The sequence below is a fragment of the Polypterus senegalus genome, chromosome 12, assembly GCF_016835505.1.
Source record: "Polypterus senegalus isolate Bchr_013 chromosome 12, ASM1683550v1, whole genome shotgun sequence".
NCBI classification, from domain to species: Eukaryota; Metazoa; Chordata; class Cladistia; order Polypteriformes; family Polypteridae; genus Polypterus; species Polypterus senegalus.
Window position 1 is genome coordinate 104,713,828 of NC_053165.1, and position 19,809 is coordinate 104,733,636.

Genomic DNA, 19,809 nt, shown 5'->3' on the forward strand with positions numbered 1-19,809 from the left:
GTTATGGTTCGTCCTCTCCCATTATGAGATGTGTAGGCAATTCCCATTTTGAGGGTATAGGGCTCAAGCCTACTCTTGGATTTCATGCTTAGGCCTGTTTTGAATTTTAGGGCTGTTTTTGGGATTCGTGCCTATTTTGGTGCCCAGAATTCAAAACAGTATTTTCTCACTGAGGTATCGGAATGTCCATTAGGATTCTTTCAGTTAAGCAAGATTTGCCTGTGTACCACAAATTTAGTGTAGGAAATCACAATGAGTTTTAGTTTTAAACAGTCTAATTCTGTCCCAGATACATTAAAACATTGCTGTAAGAGGAATTGGGATGATTGTAAATTTGATGCTGTCTGATAAATAAGAATGATTTTACTCAAAAACAAAAAAAAATCATTTAGGACCTTCCTATAACATATGCCCCAGTGAGACTAGAGTTAGAAGGCATTGTTCACAGTTAATGAGTAATCCTTGATATGTTTTAGATTTAATTTACTTTAACTTAAAACTGAAGAGGTATGTCTTGTGTGCAGAGTTTTATCTACATTTCAGCTTGTTTTGCACAAATTATAAATATTGTAAATCTGATAATTGTAAATGATCATTTCCACTCCTTACCTGAAATACTAATAGAAAGATCTCTTTTCCGGCATTGCTTAATATTGTCAAATAGTGAGCACCATGACATTAATTGTTATTGTCTGAAAATGCTATTTATATGGAAGAGGATTTAAAGCAAACTTAAGGCAAAGGACTCAATGAGTTAAGAGGAAAATTTAGAGCAGAGCAAAGAAAGAAAAAAGATTCCAGTATTGCATGAGACTGAGAGACAGAAGTCAAGAGAATGAATGCTTAAAAGTATTTGAAGCTGAGCAAGTGGATGGCATCCTTTTGAGTTTGGTGTGACTTTTACTCCTGTTTAGTTGGACCCAGTGAGGCAGCAGGGTGATTGTTTTAATTTTCCTTTTTGTATTATTTGTGCAATTTATTTATAAGACTATCTGACCTGTCTTTAATTATTTTTGCAAAAACTTTATTTTGCCACATTTATATACAGTAACTGCCAAGTAGCTAACTGCAACAGTAGTAACATTATCACTTCTCCTTTTTAAGGTTTACTATGAGCTTTAACAGACACAATCTGAAATATACAGTACTACCAAAAAAACCAAAGAAAGTTGCAGAGGAGTGCATCGAATGGATCAAAAAGTATTACCCACGTATGTACTTCAGCTAAAAAAGTTGTTTTTATTTTTTACAGTGTTCCTTGCTTATTCCCCACTTAGAATCTGCATCAGGGAACACCTTTGTGTTAACCATCTTAAATATTACCTCACACTGCACATTAATTGATCATCGTTGTACTTATTTCATTTAAATATCATCTTGTCCTTTTAATATTACTTTCTTATGGGATTGTTCTACAGATATTGGTATTTTTAATGTGTATATTTATATACATCTGTCTTTTTAATTGTTGATTTTGTATTTTAAAAGATACCTGTAGACTACATTAAAGCCAGTGGCACATTAAGTGACTTTTGGTTGAAGTGGATTTCAAACTTGATGACTACAGCTACTGCTCTTGTTGCCTAAGGATATAAGATTATAGACTATACTAGATTAGAATTCATAAGGCATGACAATGCTCCATAATGACTTTCGCAGTACAGTTTTACATCTCCAAAGTATTGCAAGTGTGCCAATTTTTCCAATAGCCATGTGCTGCCTAGCAAAGCTGATGCTTTATGAAAGTATTCCCAGTATGGCAAGTTCAGCTACAATCTTGGTGCTTCCTTTTTTGCTCTTCCATTCTGTCTAGGTACATAGAATGGAAGGTCCAACACATCTGCATTCCATATTTCCCATACCTGCATTATATATATTGTACCTCTAGCTGTGCACTCATTGGTTGTCAACTCTCACACACGCAGAGCCTGCCCTTACATCTTAAGCCAAAATCAAACCTGTTGGGGTGTGTCGCTGACTAGATTAACTGTTACTGGGTATATCACACTACGCAACTTGTGGTTACAGGAACATGCAGCAACTGACTCCAACTCACATATGAGGTGGCCTTAAGTCAGTGAAGGTTAACTAATTGAATTAATTCCATAATGCTTTCAGAAGATACTGTTATGTTTTACATGCTTAGTAAGTAGTACAGTTGGATTATGATTAATTAGTATTCTTTTTTTAACAAAAATTGAAATTGAATATTTGGGGATGGCTGCAATATTCAGTATGTCATATACCAAACAACATTGAGCATGTGAAATTAAGACCTCATACACCAAGTGAAAAAGTACATTTTTGAACATTTGTGGTGTTCATGAATAGAAGTCAGACAATCTGGGTGCTTTCACTGTTACTTGTATCATATTGAGTATTAATGGATTCTTGTGCATGCTGATCTAGCCTGTTAATGTTACTGTAATAATATTGTTAATGTTAATAGTGTAGAAGTGAAACATTTGGTTCCTAAGCTGTTTGGAATCCTGTAATGTAGCATATGCGTTTTGTGATTTTATAATGCAATATTTATTGCTGCTACTTTCTACAGGAGACTCTGGAATCATATATTGTTTGTCTCGAAATGACTGTGACAGTTTGGCTGAAAGTTTACAGAGACAAGGTATTGCAGCCTTATCTTATCATGCTGGCCTTGGTGACAGCGATCGGGATTATGTGCAACAGAAGTGGATCAACCAGGATGGATGTCAGGTAAATTAATGTACAAGTTACAAGGTTGACTCCACCATATTAAATAGTGTTACCGTATTTCTTTTTTAGAACTGCTTTGGATGCAGCAAAATCTCTAATTTGATGGCTGTTTATTTTGTATGTTCTTTGGTGTTTGCTTTATACAGTACTTAAAAATGTCTATTCAGATGTTCAAATGTCTCTTTTCAATAGTAGTTTTGTTTTATGCTGTATCACAGTAGCCTTTGCCTATAAAAATAAGGATATCTGCCTCAAACTAATGATTTTTGTTAATAATCAAGTTTAATCCTGTTGATAGCTGTTGTAGGAATTTGTATTTTTTTTTGCCTTTATGTTCACCAGGTTATGTGTGCCACTATAGCATTTGGAATGGGAATTGATAAACCAGATGTGAGATATGTGATTCATTCAAGCCTTCCAAAATCTATAGAAGGATATTACCAGGAATCTGGCAGAGCTGGAAGAGATGGGGAGATATCACACTGTGTCCTGTTTTATTCTTATCATGATGTCCTCCGACTTAGGCGGCTTATACAAAGTAAGCTAACTTCAAAGAATGTTAAGGTCTCTTTGCTCTTCCAATTGTGTACAGTTCACACATGAGTGAATCAGGCATTTATTTGAAGTTTATATGGACATGTTTCTTGAAAATAAAGTAGTCCTACAGATACTGTGTTCCAAAAAAAAAACTTCCACCCCAACCTTTACTTGATTCTATATGACAAGATAGTTCAGTTTAATGTAGTTAAAGGTAACAGAAAGGATTTTGTGCAGACCTGGCATGTTTGTTTTAGAGTAGCATTAATGAATTCTTGCCCAATTCTAAAAAAAAAATATTAATTTCATTAAAAAAATGCCACTTTAGGTTGGTATCAGACATCACATACATTAGGAGTTGTCGGGGGTGGGCTGGGAGTATACATGTTAAGCAAAATGAGTCCTCATAAGATAAGGCAGTAGATTTGTATCTGCATATTGCCCCATCTGGTTTTACTGGGAATATTGCTGTAAGAAGATTGAGAGTGCATGTCAGATACTATTTCAGTTCTTTTAACCCCAAATGGTCTAAATATAGATCATTCAGAAAAAAATATGCTGTGTTTTTATGCCAGTGATGAGACGGTAATGAATGAATATTTCAGTTCAGCTTGCACATTGCTGTATTTTTTAATTTCTATGTACAGTTAGACAATAAACAGTATTTTTTTTTTCTGTTTGGATGTTATTTAATACAGTGTATCAGTAATGCAAACTTAGTTTATAAATAAAAAGGAATTTATAATAAGAGGTGATAGCATTTGCTATATTACTTACTGTGTTGTAACATAACTAATTTAAACAGACTATAAATATCTAAAAGACTGGTGTTACTGTAAGGGTTTAGTTTTATGTCTCTTATTATGAACCTTGTGATCCCATTTTGCAATCAGACTTTTATTGTCAACCAGTATGACTCTTGCCATAGTTCATCACTGAATCAATTATGAGTCATGAAAACAAAAGCTATGAAAATCTTTTTCTGTGTTAAGTAAATGCGTAATGCTTCAAACATTGCAGCACAATATAATGGGTTAGAAAATGTTACAAAAACACACTACTGGTAAATTCTCCTTACCTACAGGTGAATATGAAAGATCTATGTGCCCTTACTGGAATTTTTTTTCATGTTACAGCTGAATTCCAGATAAATATGTTGAACCTTTTTCAACCTTAATTAGATCTTGTATCTAACAGCATTTAAATGAGGAACAATTGAAAGTTTTTAGGCGAATTAAAATAAAATTTCAATGCATTAGTTTCATAGATGTTCATATCCTCTAACTGATGCTTCATGTAACCTCATTATGCTTTGATTACAGTAATAAGTTTTGTTTGTATAGATCTCTGTCAAGTTCATATTGGAGTTGTGCAATTCTATCTTACTTTTTCTTTGCAGAAAAGTTCAGACTTAGTCATATTGTATGAAGGTTGCTTCAGTATATGCACACATTTTTCCATAGTATTGATCCCCATGGCCTGTCTGGACCATTGCAGGATATTGATATTCCTTTTCTAACCACTCCTTTGTTGGGTTCAATATGTGTTGCCTATTGCATATGTTTCTAAAAGACTGCTTCCAGTTTTGTGCAGAAATGTTAATTTCTCCATTATATGTATACATGAACTTGCGAACACGGAAGAGAAGCAGGCCCGCTGTATATTCAAGATAAGCAATCGTCACCATGTCTTACTGTGTGTGTTTTGGAGAATGAACTCTGTTGACTTTGTACCAATCATGATCTTCGCATTAAGGACAAAACATTTTACTTATCAAACTTGATTTTTGGAAGATGTATGTGTCATCTTTCAAATTTTATATAGCTTGGATGTTCTTAAGGTTTCCATTCTGACACACTACTACACATCATAGACATGTTGGAAATATGCAAATTATTTGTAATTTGCGGGGCTTAGTGTGGTTCTAAATTGCTGCAGTGCCATTGGCCTCTCGATAGCCTGTCTGATGACCTTCACCTGGCCCAGCCATCAATTTTGGAGGGACATCCTAAACTTTGCCATGTTGTCAGCCTCCTAATGATTGTAAAGACCATGTTCAATAATATGTCCTGTATGTAATGCCCTTTAAAATACTTTGTGGCCCTGTTGTGATCTGTATCTTTAAACAATGTAGATTCTGTAGATGCAAGTTAACTAATTGTAAGCCATCACTTTGTATGAACTATGCCACCAAAAACTCTTCAGGAAAGTTTTACAGCGATGGCTCAGTTTTCTTTGGGATGATCAAAATCCCTTTAGTTGTTGTGAGTTAGAAACATGTTACCTTTGTGCATGATATGATATATGATTGACTAAATCTAAATGCAATTACAGCAGCTTTGGTAGTAAACTTGATGAAAGGCAAAAATGTCCCTGAATTTAACAGGTCTACCCCTTAAAACACATGAGGAGGGCAAATAAATGCTCCCAAAATATGTTATATTAATAATAATAGTTATGATTGCTACTGCCCTACTAAAATTTAGCTTTGGCACTCCAATTCCATCTAAAGTATTGTTGGATCGATTCAACCTTAGGATAAACCAAAGCAAATAACAGCTAAATTCAATTTTCCCACCCAGCCCCCAACCCCTGATCTTTCAAAACTTAATACTGACTGTAGCAACAGATTGGTTGTGCTTTTTAATTATGTTGAATATTTTTAATATCTGACACATGTCAACATACAGTATGAGTGTTCTAATGAAGTAACCAAAAGTTGGTAGGGAAAATCCTTTACTGACACATTTGAATCAATTAAAATTAAACCTGGAACAAACACAGATCAATTTCAGACAGACCCTAAAACTTCTGAGATTTTTTTTTTTTTAAGCCAATGTAAGATTTTTAGACAGGAGAACTAGAGTGCTAATGTTGTCCTATATCAATCTGAATTATTGACAGTGAGTGACATGCACAAACAGTGTGTGTGATGCATAGAGTACATTGGAGATTAATGTTAATTAGTATGGTATTTTGCATCACAGAAATTGTTTTTAACTAGTTTGTGTATCTGCGTTTCAAATAGGCTTTGGGGAAGCATTCATAGTGAATTAATGCATGAAAATGCTACACTTGTTAAATCATCAAAATAGATTAATCTTCTTTGGCAGTGTAAAATGTGTTCATGAAATGCACTTTAATCTCTAAGGTGGAGAAGTTAATACTGAAAATAATATACTGCACAACATTAATCTAATGTTATGCTTTTTACACCTTTTACCCATTTCACCTTTAGATGCTGACTATGGAATTAATATTATTCTCTGTAACCATTGCATAGTAAAGTACTGTTGAAATCTGCTTCAAATGTGAGGAACAAAAAACTAGCCTATAACTCTTCAGCAGATCAGGCTACCAACCATTGAAATAAGCAAATAGCATAGGCTAGAAAAGAAAGGTATGCTTATAAAAACACCTTATAATGGTGCAGTAGCCTTTTAAGTGTTTCTGCAGGCATTTGCCAGCTTTGCTGGACCAAGTAATTATTTGTGACCAACAATGTGACCTGAGCTGTGAGGCAGCAGTGATAACGACTGTCCAAACATGCTTTAAATAATAAAAGTTGCAGATGGAACTATAACCACAAACAAATGGCCAGAATCTAGCAATAAGTTAAGTACCAACAGTGAATGTTTGCATGGCCTTACATAGTACTGATGCAGCAGAGTACAGTATATGACACTGATCCCTAAACCTCAAAGATGTCTGACTTGCGCCCACAGAGTTCCACTCTTTGGAGCATTTCTTGACCATGCCATGTGGCAGCTTTCATTACCCAATTTGCTGTACATAGCAAGGAGCAGTAAGGGTGTACTTAATTTTTCACATACTGCTTCTGCATTTTGGCTTAGTTTTTGCTAAATAAAAAATAACATAGTGTAATATATTGTGCTGTTCATCTGAGGTTGTATTTACCTAATTTTAAGACTTGCTAAGGACCAGATGATTTTTTATGTAAAATCTTAGAATTGAAAGAGGATGTACTTTTTCATATGACTGAATTTTTCCCACCGCAATAAATTGAGGTAAGTTGGTTTAGAAAATGGATAGAGGTTCAGTGTTGGCAATTTTCATTAATGTTGGCAATTGCTGAATTGAGTGTTGTAATTTGTGTTTGGTGGATTATTTTATTCTTTTATCAGTGGAAAAGGATGGAAACAAGGATACAAAGCAGACCCACTACAACAACCTTTACAGCATGGTGCATTTCTGTGAGAATTTAGTGGAGTGCCGTAGGTCTCAGCTTCTGGCTTATTTTGGTGAAAATGACTTCAATCCGAGTTTCTGCAGAGAGCATCCTGAAGTTATCTGTGACAACTGCAGCAGATCAAAAGTAACACCCTCTTATTTTTACTTAGTGTTCACTTAGTGTTGGCACAAAACTAATTTATATGGATGAGTAGTAATTTGAGAGTAATTATTTGTATTTTTTTATCCATTATACAACCTTGCAGTAGTCTAAAACATTTATACAATTATATTTGAGATTTCTAGTGAATCACATAAGGACATTTAACCTGATGTAAGCGTCATAAATATTTGCTCCCTGTGCAAAATACTTCAGCATTATGATTTACTATTTTCCTCAAAGTGTTTCTTTGTTGCTTCCAGCAATACAAAACCAGGAATGTAACCGAGGAAGTTAAGCAAATAGTCAGATTTGTTCAGGAAAACTGTCGGAGAGGTGGAGGAAAAAGCTTCAGAGCACAGCCGGGTAGCAAGCTAACTCTGAAAATGTTGGTGGATATTTTCTTGGGTATGGTTTTTCTTACCACATGGTTAATTTTTCATGTTTTAATATGTGATTGCAGAGTTAAAGAAATGGTATACGTTTTGCTTTCAACTTAAATTACCAGCACCCTTTTTGACCAATGGAGTGTATTTTCAAAGCAAAGTGTTACTTGGTTGATGTTTGCTTTTTGTTAAGGCCTTTTTTGTTCCTTTTACAGGTACTAAAACAGCTCGAATTCAGAATGGCCTGTTTGGCAAAGGAGCTGCATATTCTAGACATAATGCTGAAAGACTGTTGCGCAAGTTGGTATTAGATAAAATTCTTCAGGAGGACCTGTACTTCACAGTCAATGACCAGGCTGTGGCTTATGTGACTTCAGGAGAGAAAGCAATGGCTGTACTAAATGGGTTTTCACAGGTATTATAGCTAAAGAAACAAGAAAGCATTACAACACATTGAATTGCTGTTACTGATGTGGTCGTATGCCAAGTCAGACTCTTTCTCAATTATTACTGACCAAAAGAACACATTAGTTTGAAATGCCCATGCTTCTCTGTCATAAGTGAGTGTAAAAGGTGATGGAGGAACAGCCTGCCAGTCTGAATGTTGCACATGGACTGCAGCTAACAACTGTTTGCTGATCTGTTAGTTGGTCTGTTATTTCAATTGTTTTAAAAATATAACTTTTCTGTAAAAGAATATAACTTAGAATATTCTAAATATTATTTAGAAATTAGTTTTGTTCCTTAGTAAAGCTCTCCTTCATAATTGCTTTTTCATGCGGAATAAAAATAAATGTCATGAAAATGAGCTGTAAGCTGGAGAAAAAACGGCAACAAAAATGCAGTTTGAGAATTTTATAGCTTGTTTTACAAGCTAAGAATGCTGTTTCTTTAATAAAGCAGAATGTGAACATCAACAATAAAATTTTGTGATGGACTGGCACTTTGCCCAGGCTTGGTTGTTGCTTTATGCATGATGCCACCTCATTAGGTTCTGACCCTCCACAACTTTTTACTGGAACAAGCTAGTTAGGAAGTAGGACCATGGTTTGTTTTAGCATTGTATCCAAGCTGTTTTGTTTTCCTTTTACTTATTTTACAGTTTTAGTTTAATATAAAGTCTGGGGTGAAGTGCCAAGAAGATTAAATTGTGAATATTGTCACAAAGATGCTTCATGTTTTTTGATTTTTGCATACTTTAGATAAGACTGCTTTATATGCAAATATGAAAACTGTACAGTCTTAGATTCCTGATGCATTTCTTCTGTCTATGCAGGTAGAATTTTATGACACTGAAAGTGTGAGCAGCATTAGAAAGCAGAAGGCATCTGTCACTAAAGAGGTTTCCGGAAGGGAAGAAATGGTCCAGAAATGCCTTCAAGAGCTCACTGATCTTTGCAAGAAACTGGGAAAAGTATTTGGTGTTCATTACTACAACATCTTCTCCACTGCAACTATCAAAAAGATTGCTGGTAAATTGCTTGATAATAAGAAAACAGAATTCAAATAATTAATACAGTGAGACATTCTTAGTGTCCTCATAAAGGAAAGTTCTTTTGTGCATTTGCACGACTGAAGCTTCATTCATGCTGTGCAGTGAACTCATCTTGTGAGTATGTCTTTTTTTGAGACTTAAAAGAATAATTGGTCAGTTTTAAATGAATATAATTTTATATTCTGGGTAAAATCAACACATTATTACTTTTGCAGAAACCCTATCTTCCGATCCAGAAGTTCTTCTTCAGATAGATGGTGTAACTGAAGATAAGTTGGAAAAGTATGGAGCTGAGCTTATTGATGTCTTGCAGAAGTATTCTGAATGGCAACTGCCAGGTAAACTGCTGCTTCTATTTTCTGTCTATCAACTAGGGCTTGGTATCTGCACTGATGTCCCATTAGATTCTAATTCAAAATGCCCCAATTCAATTCAAATATCGATTTTGTCTTTACTAAATTAGCATGCACTGATATATTTGAAGTTGTAGCTTTCTTAGAAATTGTTTAACCATGTATAGAGAACATGAATATAATGTGTCAAATTTCAGTAACACTTTATTTAAAGGGTGTGCCTACATAGTGACATCATAAGATATACATAAGCATGGAATGACATTTAAGAAGAAATACTTGATTAGTAATAACCAGTTAACATCAGTATTTGGAAGATGTGGAAAAAAATATAATTTTGTTATTATTTAAATATAATACAAAGAACATGTTTTTCACAGCACTGCACTCTTTCAAAATTCACCATAATTTATCTAACATATGTATTCTCACATCAAAGTCCACACATATTATGGGGCAGCTCCTTCTTTTAATGCAATGCAGTGGTATATACATTATAAAATGTCTCTTATCATCTTGCAAATAATATTATAAATAAATTTTGCTTCTTAAATAAATGTTTTTCAATAAACCTGTGTTATGAATCTCCATGTAAATACCCTTTTAAACTGTTCACCAAATTTAATACCTATTTGACAGTTAAAATACTCTTGAATTAGTTGAAATTAGATAGCAGGAAGACTCGTGTCTTTCTATAATTCTTTTGTTGCTCACTTGTAGCAGTCATGTTAATCAATCTGAAAAATGTGTCCTCGCAGTCTTCAGACAAAAAGCAAACATTTTAAAACAAGAACCTAGAGCTGATGCTTAACAGTGGCATTGAATGAAAGAAACATAAAAAGATAAAGAACCGGCCATCATGACTGAAAACTCTGCTATTATGGAACTACTTCAAGATTGCTGTTTTGAGCACACGCTCACTTTTGTATCACATGCTGCTCTGAAATTTCAAACAATTGCTCGCCTTCTTTGCTGGGTGAGGCACATTGCAAACTTTTTCCACCACAGCTTATAGAGAAGCAATGTTTATTGAACTTGCCAACACACAAACAGTGAGTCCTATCAGCAACTCTGCATATAGACGGCGAGGTGGCTACCAGAGTGACTGGCACGCAGTGCGCTTGTCTGCAACACATCCGCCACAGGTAGCAATTTGTTTTTAATGTGTAATTGTCACATAGAAATCTGCTGCCCTGGATGTTCAGCTGTGCACACATATGATTTCAGTGCTGAGAAAGCCTTAAAAGGCGCATTAGCGCAATCTATTTGATCGGACGGCAAAAATAAAGATAAGCAAAAATTTACATATAGTAATTAAGCAGGATATAGATATACAAGATCTATATTGAGACCATAAGAATTGATATTGAATTGTCAGTAATTATTATCTAACCTGCTTTATCCTAACACAGGGTCATGGGGGTTTGCTGGAGCCAATCCCAGCCAACATAGGGCGCAAGGCAGGAACAAATCCTGGGCAGGGCACACCCACACACCAAGCACACACTAGGGACAATTTAGGATTGCCAATGCACCTAACCTGCATGTCTTTGGACTGTGGGAGAAAACCGGAGCACCCTGAGGGTCTCTTTTAATAAATTACTTTTAGCAATATATGGGGTAACAGTGTAAGTGCACTGTATAAGTGATTCTAAGTCAAAAGATATGACATTAATGCCACCTTGTGGCCATGAAAGAGAAGCAAAAATGCTTTAGTTGCATCAGTGACTATTTACTTGCCCAGTACAAAAATAGAGCACATATTATATTAGTTTATTTTACTACAGTTTTCATGCTTCCTAAAATTCTGAGCTGTTGTAAATTTAAAAATGACATAAGCTATATAATGGAGCAATACCAAATCATTTTACACTAGTGCAACATTTGAAGCCAAAAGGTTGATGTTTAACTAACAAAATTAAAACTATTCTACATTTTTTAAAATGAGCCGAAGTGTATTGTAGTGTTATGTGAGGGAAAAAAAAGCCTGTTACAATTTGCACTCTGACCCAATTATACACATTATAACATTTCTGTTTTATATCCAGATGGTAGATACTAAGGGAGGTGTTTGAATTAAGAACCCTTATTTTTAATATCAGCTAACTTATGTGATTTGATTTTTAGATGAATAAAAATGAATTTAACTCATATTTGTCATGGTGGTTTGTTATCCAAGTCTCACACATTCAGATGCCAACAATGAAGTAATAAAGGGAGACCAGCCACCTGGTTTTAATTCTTCATGGTTACAGTGATTTGATAGAATGAGTCTATAAAAGTAATGCATACTTTTCTAATATTCCCTTCTCTATTTAACCTTTTATGTCCCAGTGAGTATGAATGTTGTTGGGATTCTAAATGTAAAATGCAATTTATGCTATAATATACTGTAATGTCTTAATGGTAAAATAGATTTACTGTATGTAGGCTATTCATTAGTTGCAGTAAATGCATTTTAATTTTTTTAAGTATTCACTGTTCATATGATGTGAGAGCATGTTTATTGGAGGACAGTATCTGGAAGTGGGGGAAGGATTGGTAACATTGTCCATATGAAATCTGTTTTTACACTCATATAGCATTTACTTGAATTTTACCACAATAAAAACTGGAAATCCAGTTACGTTTGTGATAGTAGTTGTAAACAGCACATGGAAAAAACACTTATTTTAATATAGAACATTTTACAGTAAACACTACCAATGTGCTTCTTATGTTTTAGTTCATTAAATTACAATTATTTACATAATTCTGTCTTTCAGTTAGAGAATTGGCATTTGAAATTACTTCAAATTAGAATTAGAACATGCTGCTAATTAGGACTATTGATGAACTTTTATAAAGGTGACCATTACAAATTATTTTACATATACACGTACATCTAGGATTTTCAGCAGGAGTCTTGGGATACTTATACTACACGCTGAGAACCAGTTATCTGCATTGCATTCCTTTCGTCCATTTCCACCTGACATCATCACTAGTGTGAATATCATTCTGCTTGATATGCTTTAATTGAATAAAATGGATAACAAAGGTTTTGGGTTATTTACTTCTTTTAGTAGTAGAAATGAGACAAAGGTTTACTTTTGAAGTTTTTCATATTTTGTATTGCACTAAAGGTATCCCTTTCATGTGATTAAAAACATATTAAAAACTATTTTATCTTGATAAGTCAGTAGGGTCAAAATATATTTCTTAACCCAACCATTTTTGAATGTTGAATAATTTGGTGTATGTTAATATTTGTGCAGTTTTCTTAACATTAAAACAACAATGTTTCTGGTTGGTTTAAATAGTCATTTGTTGCAATACTTTTACAGCAGAGGATCAATCAACAACACCAGATGCTTCTAGCACCTGGATTGATACCAATAGAGAATATACCATGACTGACGATGGATGTGCATCAAGTTACTTTAACAAAAAAAATGAGTACAGAGGAAAACGAAAGGCAGCACCCTATTTCAGAAAGTCTAAAAAGAGAAAAGGAGGCAGCAGCCAACAGAGTGCATCAAACAGGTACGGTCTGACTTCTGTTTTTCTTTTTCTGTATGTATTGCTGCAGGTACAAATAGACGCCATTCTTTATTTACAAGAGTTTATTTTCTTCTTAAAATGGATTATTTTCATAAAAGCTTGGATATAAGAGAAATTGTAAAGTTTTTACATTCTAAAACAGAACATGTAGCTTTTCAACCGCGTTGAGAGTTGATTTTCTTTGGATACCTGAATTTGGCAATGACAGAATCCAGTCATTGGTTGAGACGCAGTGAACTTTTTTTCTGTCACTTTGCTTTTGTTTTTTTTCTCACAAGTTCACTGTAACTAAACCTAGAACACTTGGAAAGAAAGCGTTATTTTATTTTTCTTCGATAATACAGCACAATATAATAAATGCAAAGCTGTCCACCTTTGCTACCTCTTTTGATGACATGGTGTGAAAGTAGGGTGGAACAGCAACACATGGTATGTAAAATTTTGATGAAGAATTTGAAATCGTTAAAGGAATGGCAACATAAACTATATTGTAACATCATGGAGGATCAAACTGGGTCAACACCATCAATCCCTCTTTGCAAAAGAAAACATCACAGCATGTTCAGAGAGAATGCTTCTAGAATGCTTTAAAATTCAGTCTTATAAATTCCTGCATATTTTTGATATTTTTCCTCAAAAATGTAGTTGGTCGCTAGTTGCACCTTTTTTCCTACATTTGGATTCAAACTGCAGAACTGAGCACAGGTGAAAGATAATATTAGTTATTTTATGTTTGCAACTGGTAGATGCAATAGAGCAATCATATGTATATGTGATCATTAAAGTTACCTTTTGGGGAGACATTTTTCCTGTCACATTTGGACAGTGTCAAGGTAAAGTCTAATTTTTGATATCTGACCAGTGATGATTAATTCAGTGATATTTAATTTACAGATCCATATGGTGTATCACTTTGTTCTTCTATACTAAGTACATACATGGATTATTGCAATATGGTTTAATCTAATACTTTACAATATACAATATTCTTGGTTTTCCCCTCCAGTGTGTAAATGTATAAATGTTTTTGCATGCCCACACTGAAGCAAGCAACAAATACCTGACCATGGGAAAAGCATGGACTTTTCAGTTAATGCCTGCTACCCTGACTGTCTTGTCCTTGAGCCCTATTTATAGTTATGGAAAATGCAAGTCTCACTGGATATTACAGTCACTTAAAATCAAATGGTATCACAGAAATGTTTGGAAAGAACGCGTCTTCTCCTATACCACTGCCAGTTAAACTTTTTGCTTCTGTCATGTTTGGCATGGGTTTTTTCACACTTAGCCTTGTTCCATGCCATAATTTTGGTGGGTCAAAATTGTGCAATAGCATTATCAGCAGTCCTGTTTACAAAATTAACCTGTGTAATGCCATAAAGCTTATCTTGTGTTTGAGTACTGATATTACTATAGGTGCCAGAATTGCTTGTTCACAAAGCCGTTTTATGCTTTTTAAAGTTATTACAAATGTTTGGGAAAACATTGTTCACAGTTTGCTGAATTGGGGGCACTACTTTGTAAAAATGTGATTGAAAAGAAGTTAGATTAGTTGTAGAATCAGTAGAAGATTTGCTGTTGTACCTTGGTGCTGGCAGACTTCTATGCAATTATATCTCCCTGTAAGTGAACTTGCATATTAGTTGTCGGTGTCATTTTCTGAAAGTGTCGCCAAAGATACAATTCTTTAAGGCAAGCAGTACGTTTGTCCACAGGTGTCGATCGTAGAATAACTTGTAATGTTTGGTGTATGTTACCTGCCAGAACTACAACAGCTTCTCCCAATAACTGAGTGTTTCCTCTTATATCTTGTAGAGCTTGATCATGTGCTTCAAGAGTTCTTTTATGCACCAGACAATGACTTTTCATACTTTTAATACTTGAGCTTGACCAGAGACCTTACTAATGTTACACATTGCAATTTGAAAGATTTAAGGAGGATAGTTTTAGAGCTGAGTGTAATCAGTGTAATATGGATGATGCAATTGCAAGACCAGATTCTTTGCTTTCTAAGTTTAGCAAGAAGCAAGTTATTCCTAGCCCTCCTGGTGCATCAAGGAAAAAAAATCACCATTTCCATTAGTGATGAGGTCCATAGTAGAGTTATAGGCCAATCTTTACTCATCAACTAAAATAGTTTTTTTTTTTTTTTTCTCATCACAAAATGTACCCATCAAGTATACCTCGGTTCTTCTTTGCATTGGTGCTTGTAAACCAAGATGAAGAAGAGTTTTACCATTTATGGACATACATTTATCTTCAAGCAGTATGAGAACTTGATTAAATATCTTGGGGGAAAAAAATTAGCTCTATTCCAGGATTAGCTCTCCTTGCTTCTCTAACAGTATCCTCACGCAGGATTTATTTGTCTCAAAGACTTTTTGCATTTGATGGAGCAAGAGTAGTTGCTATAATTGTGAAAAGACTTCTTAATTGAAGTGGAAAACATGTAAGAGATACTTCCAACAAAGTAGCTTCCCAATGTGTATCATTTTCAAGTAAACCGTTATTTTGGCACACTTCCCTATATGTTTAACAAACTTTTCCGTTGATGGTTTTCTGAGCTGTAAAGGAAGTTGGTCCACAGACTATGTGAAGTAACATTCTTTAGGTATTAGTGGTTGGAATTGTTTGAATGAATTGTATTCACACATTTCTGAAGATATCCGTTGCATGGGCATCATATCCTGGAACCCCGGCAACCTTGTTTCCTTTTGTAGATCATTTTTCTTGATGTAGTCCAGGTGTAATACTTTGAAACTTGTGGATACAAAAATGTTCTCGCAAATGGAGCTTGTTGGGACCAAAGAAAGAAGGCAGTGCATATTGTGTTTGGATGTTGTGCAGCTCTTTTTAGGGCATTATCAACAGTGAAATGGACTTGTCAATATGCCAAACTGCTTTACTACTACTGATCTACCTTCCCATCTGATATTTGTGTGATCTCATCTGTAAAATCAGGGTGAGGGGTCTTGTGTCCAGGTTTCACAGTAGCCTATCTTATCTGTATTGTCCTAGAAAAAATGTGGTCCAGATCATTGAAAATAGCTTGGGATTGTAGAGGAAAGGTACATTCTATTTTATATACATATGAAAGATTATCAAAGTTACTCTGTTATGTTTTTTGATAGTAAGGATATATATAAATGTCTACCACTAGGATGTTAATGAATTAACTTCAAACACTTAGTCCACAAAATATTTACCTATTAAGGTTTGGATATCCACATGTTTCACTTGTATACAGGTGCTGGTCATAAAATTAGAATATCATGACAAAGTTGATTTATTTCAGTAATTCTATTCAAAAAGTGAAACTTGTATATTAGATTCATTCATTACACACAGACTGATGTATTTCAAATGTTTATTTCTTTTAATTTTGATGATTATAACTGACAACTAATGAAAGTCCCAAATTCAGTATTTCGGAAAATTAGAATATTGTGAAAAGGTTCAATATTGAAGACACCTGGTGCCACACTCTAATCAGCTAATTAACTCAAAACACCTGCAAAAGCCTTTAAATGGTCTCTCAGTCGAGTTCTGTAGGCTACACAATCATGGGGAAGACTGCTGACTTGACAGTTGTCCAAAAGACAACCATTGACACCTTGCACAAGGAGGGCAAGACGCAAAAGGTCATTGCTAAAGAGGCTGGCTGTTCAGAGAGCTCTGCGTCCAAGCACATTAATAGAGAGGCGAAGGGAAGGACAAGATGTGGTAGAAAAATGTGTACAAGCAATAGGGATAACCACACCCTGGAGAGGATTGTGAAACAAAACCCATTCAAAACTGTGGGGGAGATTCACAAAGAGTGGACTGCAGCTGGAGTCAGTGCTTCAAGAACCACCACGCACAGACGTATGCAAGACATGGGTTTCATCTGTTGCATTCCTTGTGTCAAGCCACTCTTGAACAAGAGACAGCATCAGAAGCGCCTCGCCTGAGCTAAAGACAAACAGGACTGGACTGCTGCTGAGTGGTCCAAAGTTATGTTCTCTGATGAAAGTAAATTTTGCATTCCCTTTGGAAATCAAGGTCCCAGACTCTGGAGGAGGAGAGGAGAGGCACAAATCCACGTTGCTCGAGGTCCAGTGTAAAGTTTCCATGATGGTTTGGGGTGCCATGTCATCTGCTGGCGTTGGTCCATTGTGTTTTCTGAGGTCCAAGGTCAACGCAGCAGTATACCAGGAAGTTTTAGAGCACTTCATGCTTCCTGCTGCTGATGAACTTTATGGAGATGCAGATTTCATTTTCCAACAGGACCTGGCACCTGCACACAGTGCCAAAGCTACCAGTACCTGGTTTAAGGACCATGGTATCCCTGTTCTTGATTGGCCAGCAAACTCGCTGACCTTAACCCCATAGAAAATCTATGGGGTATTGTGAAGAGGAAGATGCAATACGCCAGATCCAACAATTCAGAAGAGCTGAAGGCCACTATCAGAGCAACATGGGCTCTCATAACACCTGAGCAGTGCCACAGACTGATCAACTCCATGCCACGCCGCATTGCTGCAGTAATCCAGGCCAAAGGAGCCCCAACTAAATATTGAGTGCTGTACATGCTCATACTTTTCATGTTCATACCTTTCAGTTGGCCAACATTTCTAAAAGCCCTTTTTTTCCCATTGGTCTTAATTTATATTCTAATTTTCCGAAATACTGAATTTGGGACTTTCATTAGTTGTCAGTTATAATCATCAAAATTAAAAGAAATAAACATTTGAAATACATCAGTCTGTGTGTAATGAATGAATCTAATATACAAGTTTCACTTTTTGAATGGAATTACTGAAATAAATCAACTTTGTCATGATATTCTAATTTTATGACCAGCACCTGTACATTAATATAAACAATATATTGAAATAAAAAGTGGTATGGTTTTCTGATGAGACTACCTAAAAACATTGACTGTGTTTGTTATTCATTTCTTTTGCAGTGGTTACAGCAGCAGTTACTCAAAGACATCATACAGCAATTCAAAGGCAGGATTTAAAGCAAGATCACGTTCCTCACAGGGCTTCAGCTTTTCTTCAGGGGTGTCAGCCACCAAAAAGCCTGGCTTCATGGCTCCACCCAAACCACAGAAGAACCAGAGAGCATTTCTAACTCCATCCTATTCATTTGTTTAAACAGCAGAACTATACAATAATATGTAGATTCTTATCCACTGTGCAATATCAGATAAACATTAATAAATATTAATGATAAATCATTAATATAAATTTTATTGTAAATGTCATGTAAAGTTGGACTGTAAATTAGTTGATTTGATGTGTAAATATTTTTTGTCTTGTGTGCAAACAAATATATGCACCAATACCAAGTACTTCTGTTTCAGTCATATCTTGTTTGTGTGTGTGTGTGTTTTTTTTGTTTTGTTTTTTGATAATTGCAAAACTTTTTTTTCTTAGTGTACTATGGACAGTTATATTTAGTGGTATTTTCTTTTTACAGCTTATCATGAGTGATGGATGCAGTATGGTATTGGAAGCCCTCCAGAAGACACAGACCAGTAAAGCTGCTTTTGGGCACATGCATAGAAAACATTTTAAAGGTGTACTATCTTAACTGAGGATGGATCATAGAGCTCAAAACATGTTTGGTTTCCTTATAATTTGGCATAAAACTAACATAAAACAGGAAATAGCTTCTTTTTGACATGAAAGTTGTTTTCATTTTAAATGTTGACATATTTTGAGTGATGCATTGAGATATGTTTTACAATATTTCAATGTGGGGAAAAGCAAAATGTATATTATATATTTATTCTGTTTTCAGAATCTGTAAATTTAGTTTTTGTATTTTAATATACTTGTATAATAAAACTACTTTTTATTTGTTATAAATGTTAGTTTCTGCTCTTGTTAATAGAATGTGAAATACTGATAATTAATTCCCTTAATAGTTAATTACATTTTCACTTACAGTGCATATTGAAAAGAAGAAAAATATCAGCTGTATGAATGATTTTATAAGCCGAAAGGTAATATAGAATTAGTACCAGTTAGTAAATAAAAGGTGAAAGGCATATCAACATAAACTTGCCAGAAATATTCTTCAAAATAGTTGATGTGAAATTAAATACTATATAATACAATATGAAGGGCAAAAAGAGAATGAACTTAGGATTGTCCTATGTGCCGTTATTTACTATATTAATAAACTGCTGCAGATCAAAAATAAGACATAGGTGTCCTACGTTTGTTAACTTAGACTACTGCTAATTACAGAAATCCAGTTATTCTGAGGATTTTACTTTCAGAATTATTTGGAATACTTGATACTTTGCATTTACATAAATGATTTAAATAAAAGAGTCTTTGAAAATCAGCTAAATTAAGGAGATTACACAAAATTAGGTGTATAACTATCCAATAACTTGAGTCGGGAGAATTCCAGAAAAACACCCAGGTAAAA

General features: G+C 34.7%; 1 protein-coding gene across 3 annotated transcripts in view; it reads left to right on the plus strand.

Moving 5' to 3' along the window:
- Window positions 1-19,135, plus strand: part of blm (BLM RecQ like helicase) — a 39,641-nt gene extending 20,506 nt beyond the window's left edge. For 2 of the 3 annotated variants that reach the window (XM_039773103.1, XM_039773104.1), the window contains exons 13-22: window positions 1,105-1,211; window positions 2,555-2,715; window positions 3,058-3,253; window positions 7,398-7,588; window positions 7,867-8,011; window positions 8,205-8,404; window positions 9,266-9,461; window positions 9,700-9,822; window positions 13,164-13,362; window positions 18,329-19,135. In XM_039773103.1, the coding sequence (XP_039629037.1) occupies window positions 1,105-1,211; window positions 2,555-2,715; window positions 3,058-3,253; window positions 7,398-7,588; window positions 7,867-8,011; window positions 8,205-8,404; window positions 9,266-9,461; window positions 9,700-9,822; window positions 13,164-13,362; window positions 18,329-18,521 (1,711 nt within the window). In that variant the 3' untranslated portion in view covers window positions 18,522-19,135. The remainder of the gene's footprint in view (window positions 1-1,104; window positions 1,212-2,554; window positions 2,716-3,057; window positions 3,254-7,397; window positions 7,589-7,866; window positions 8,012-8,204; window positions 8,405-9,265; window positions 9,462-9,699; window positions 9,823-13,163; window positions 13,363-18,328) is intronic. The other variant, XM_039773105.1, reaches the window with a different exon arrangement.
- Window positions 19,136-19,809: the final 674 nt, after the last annotated feature.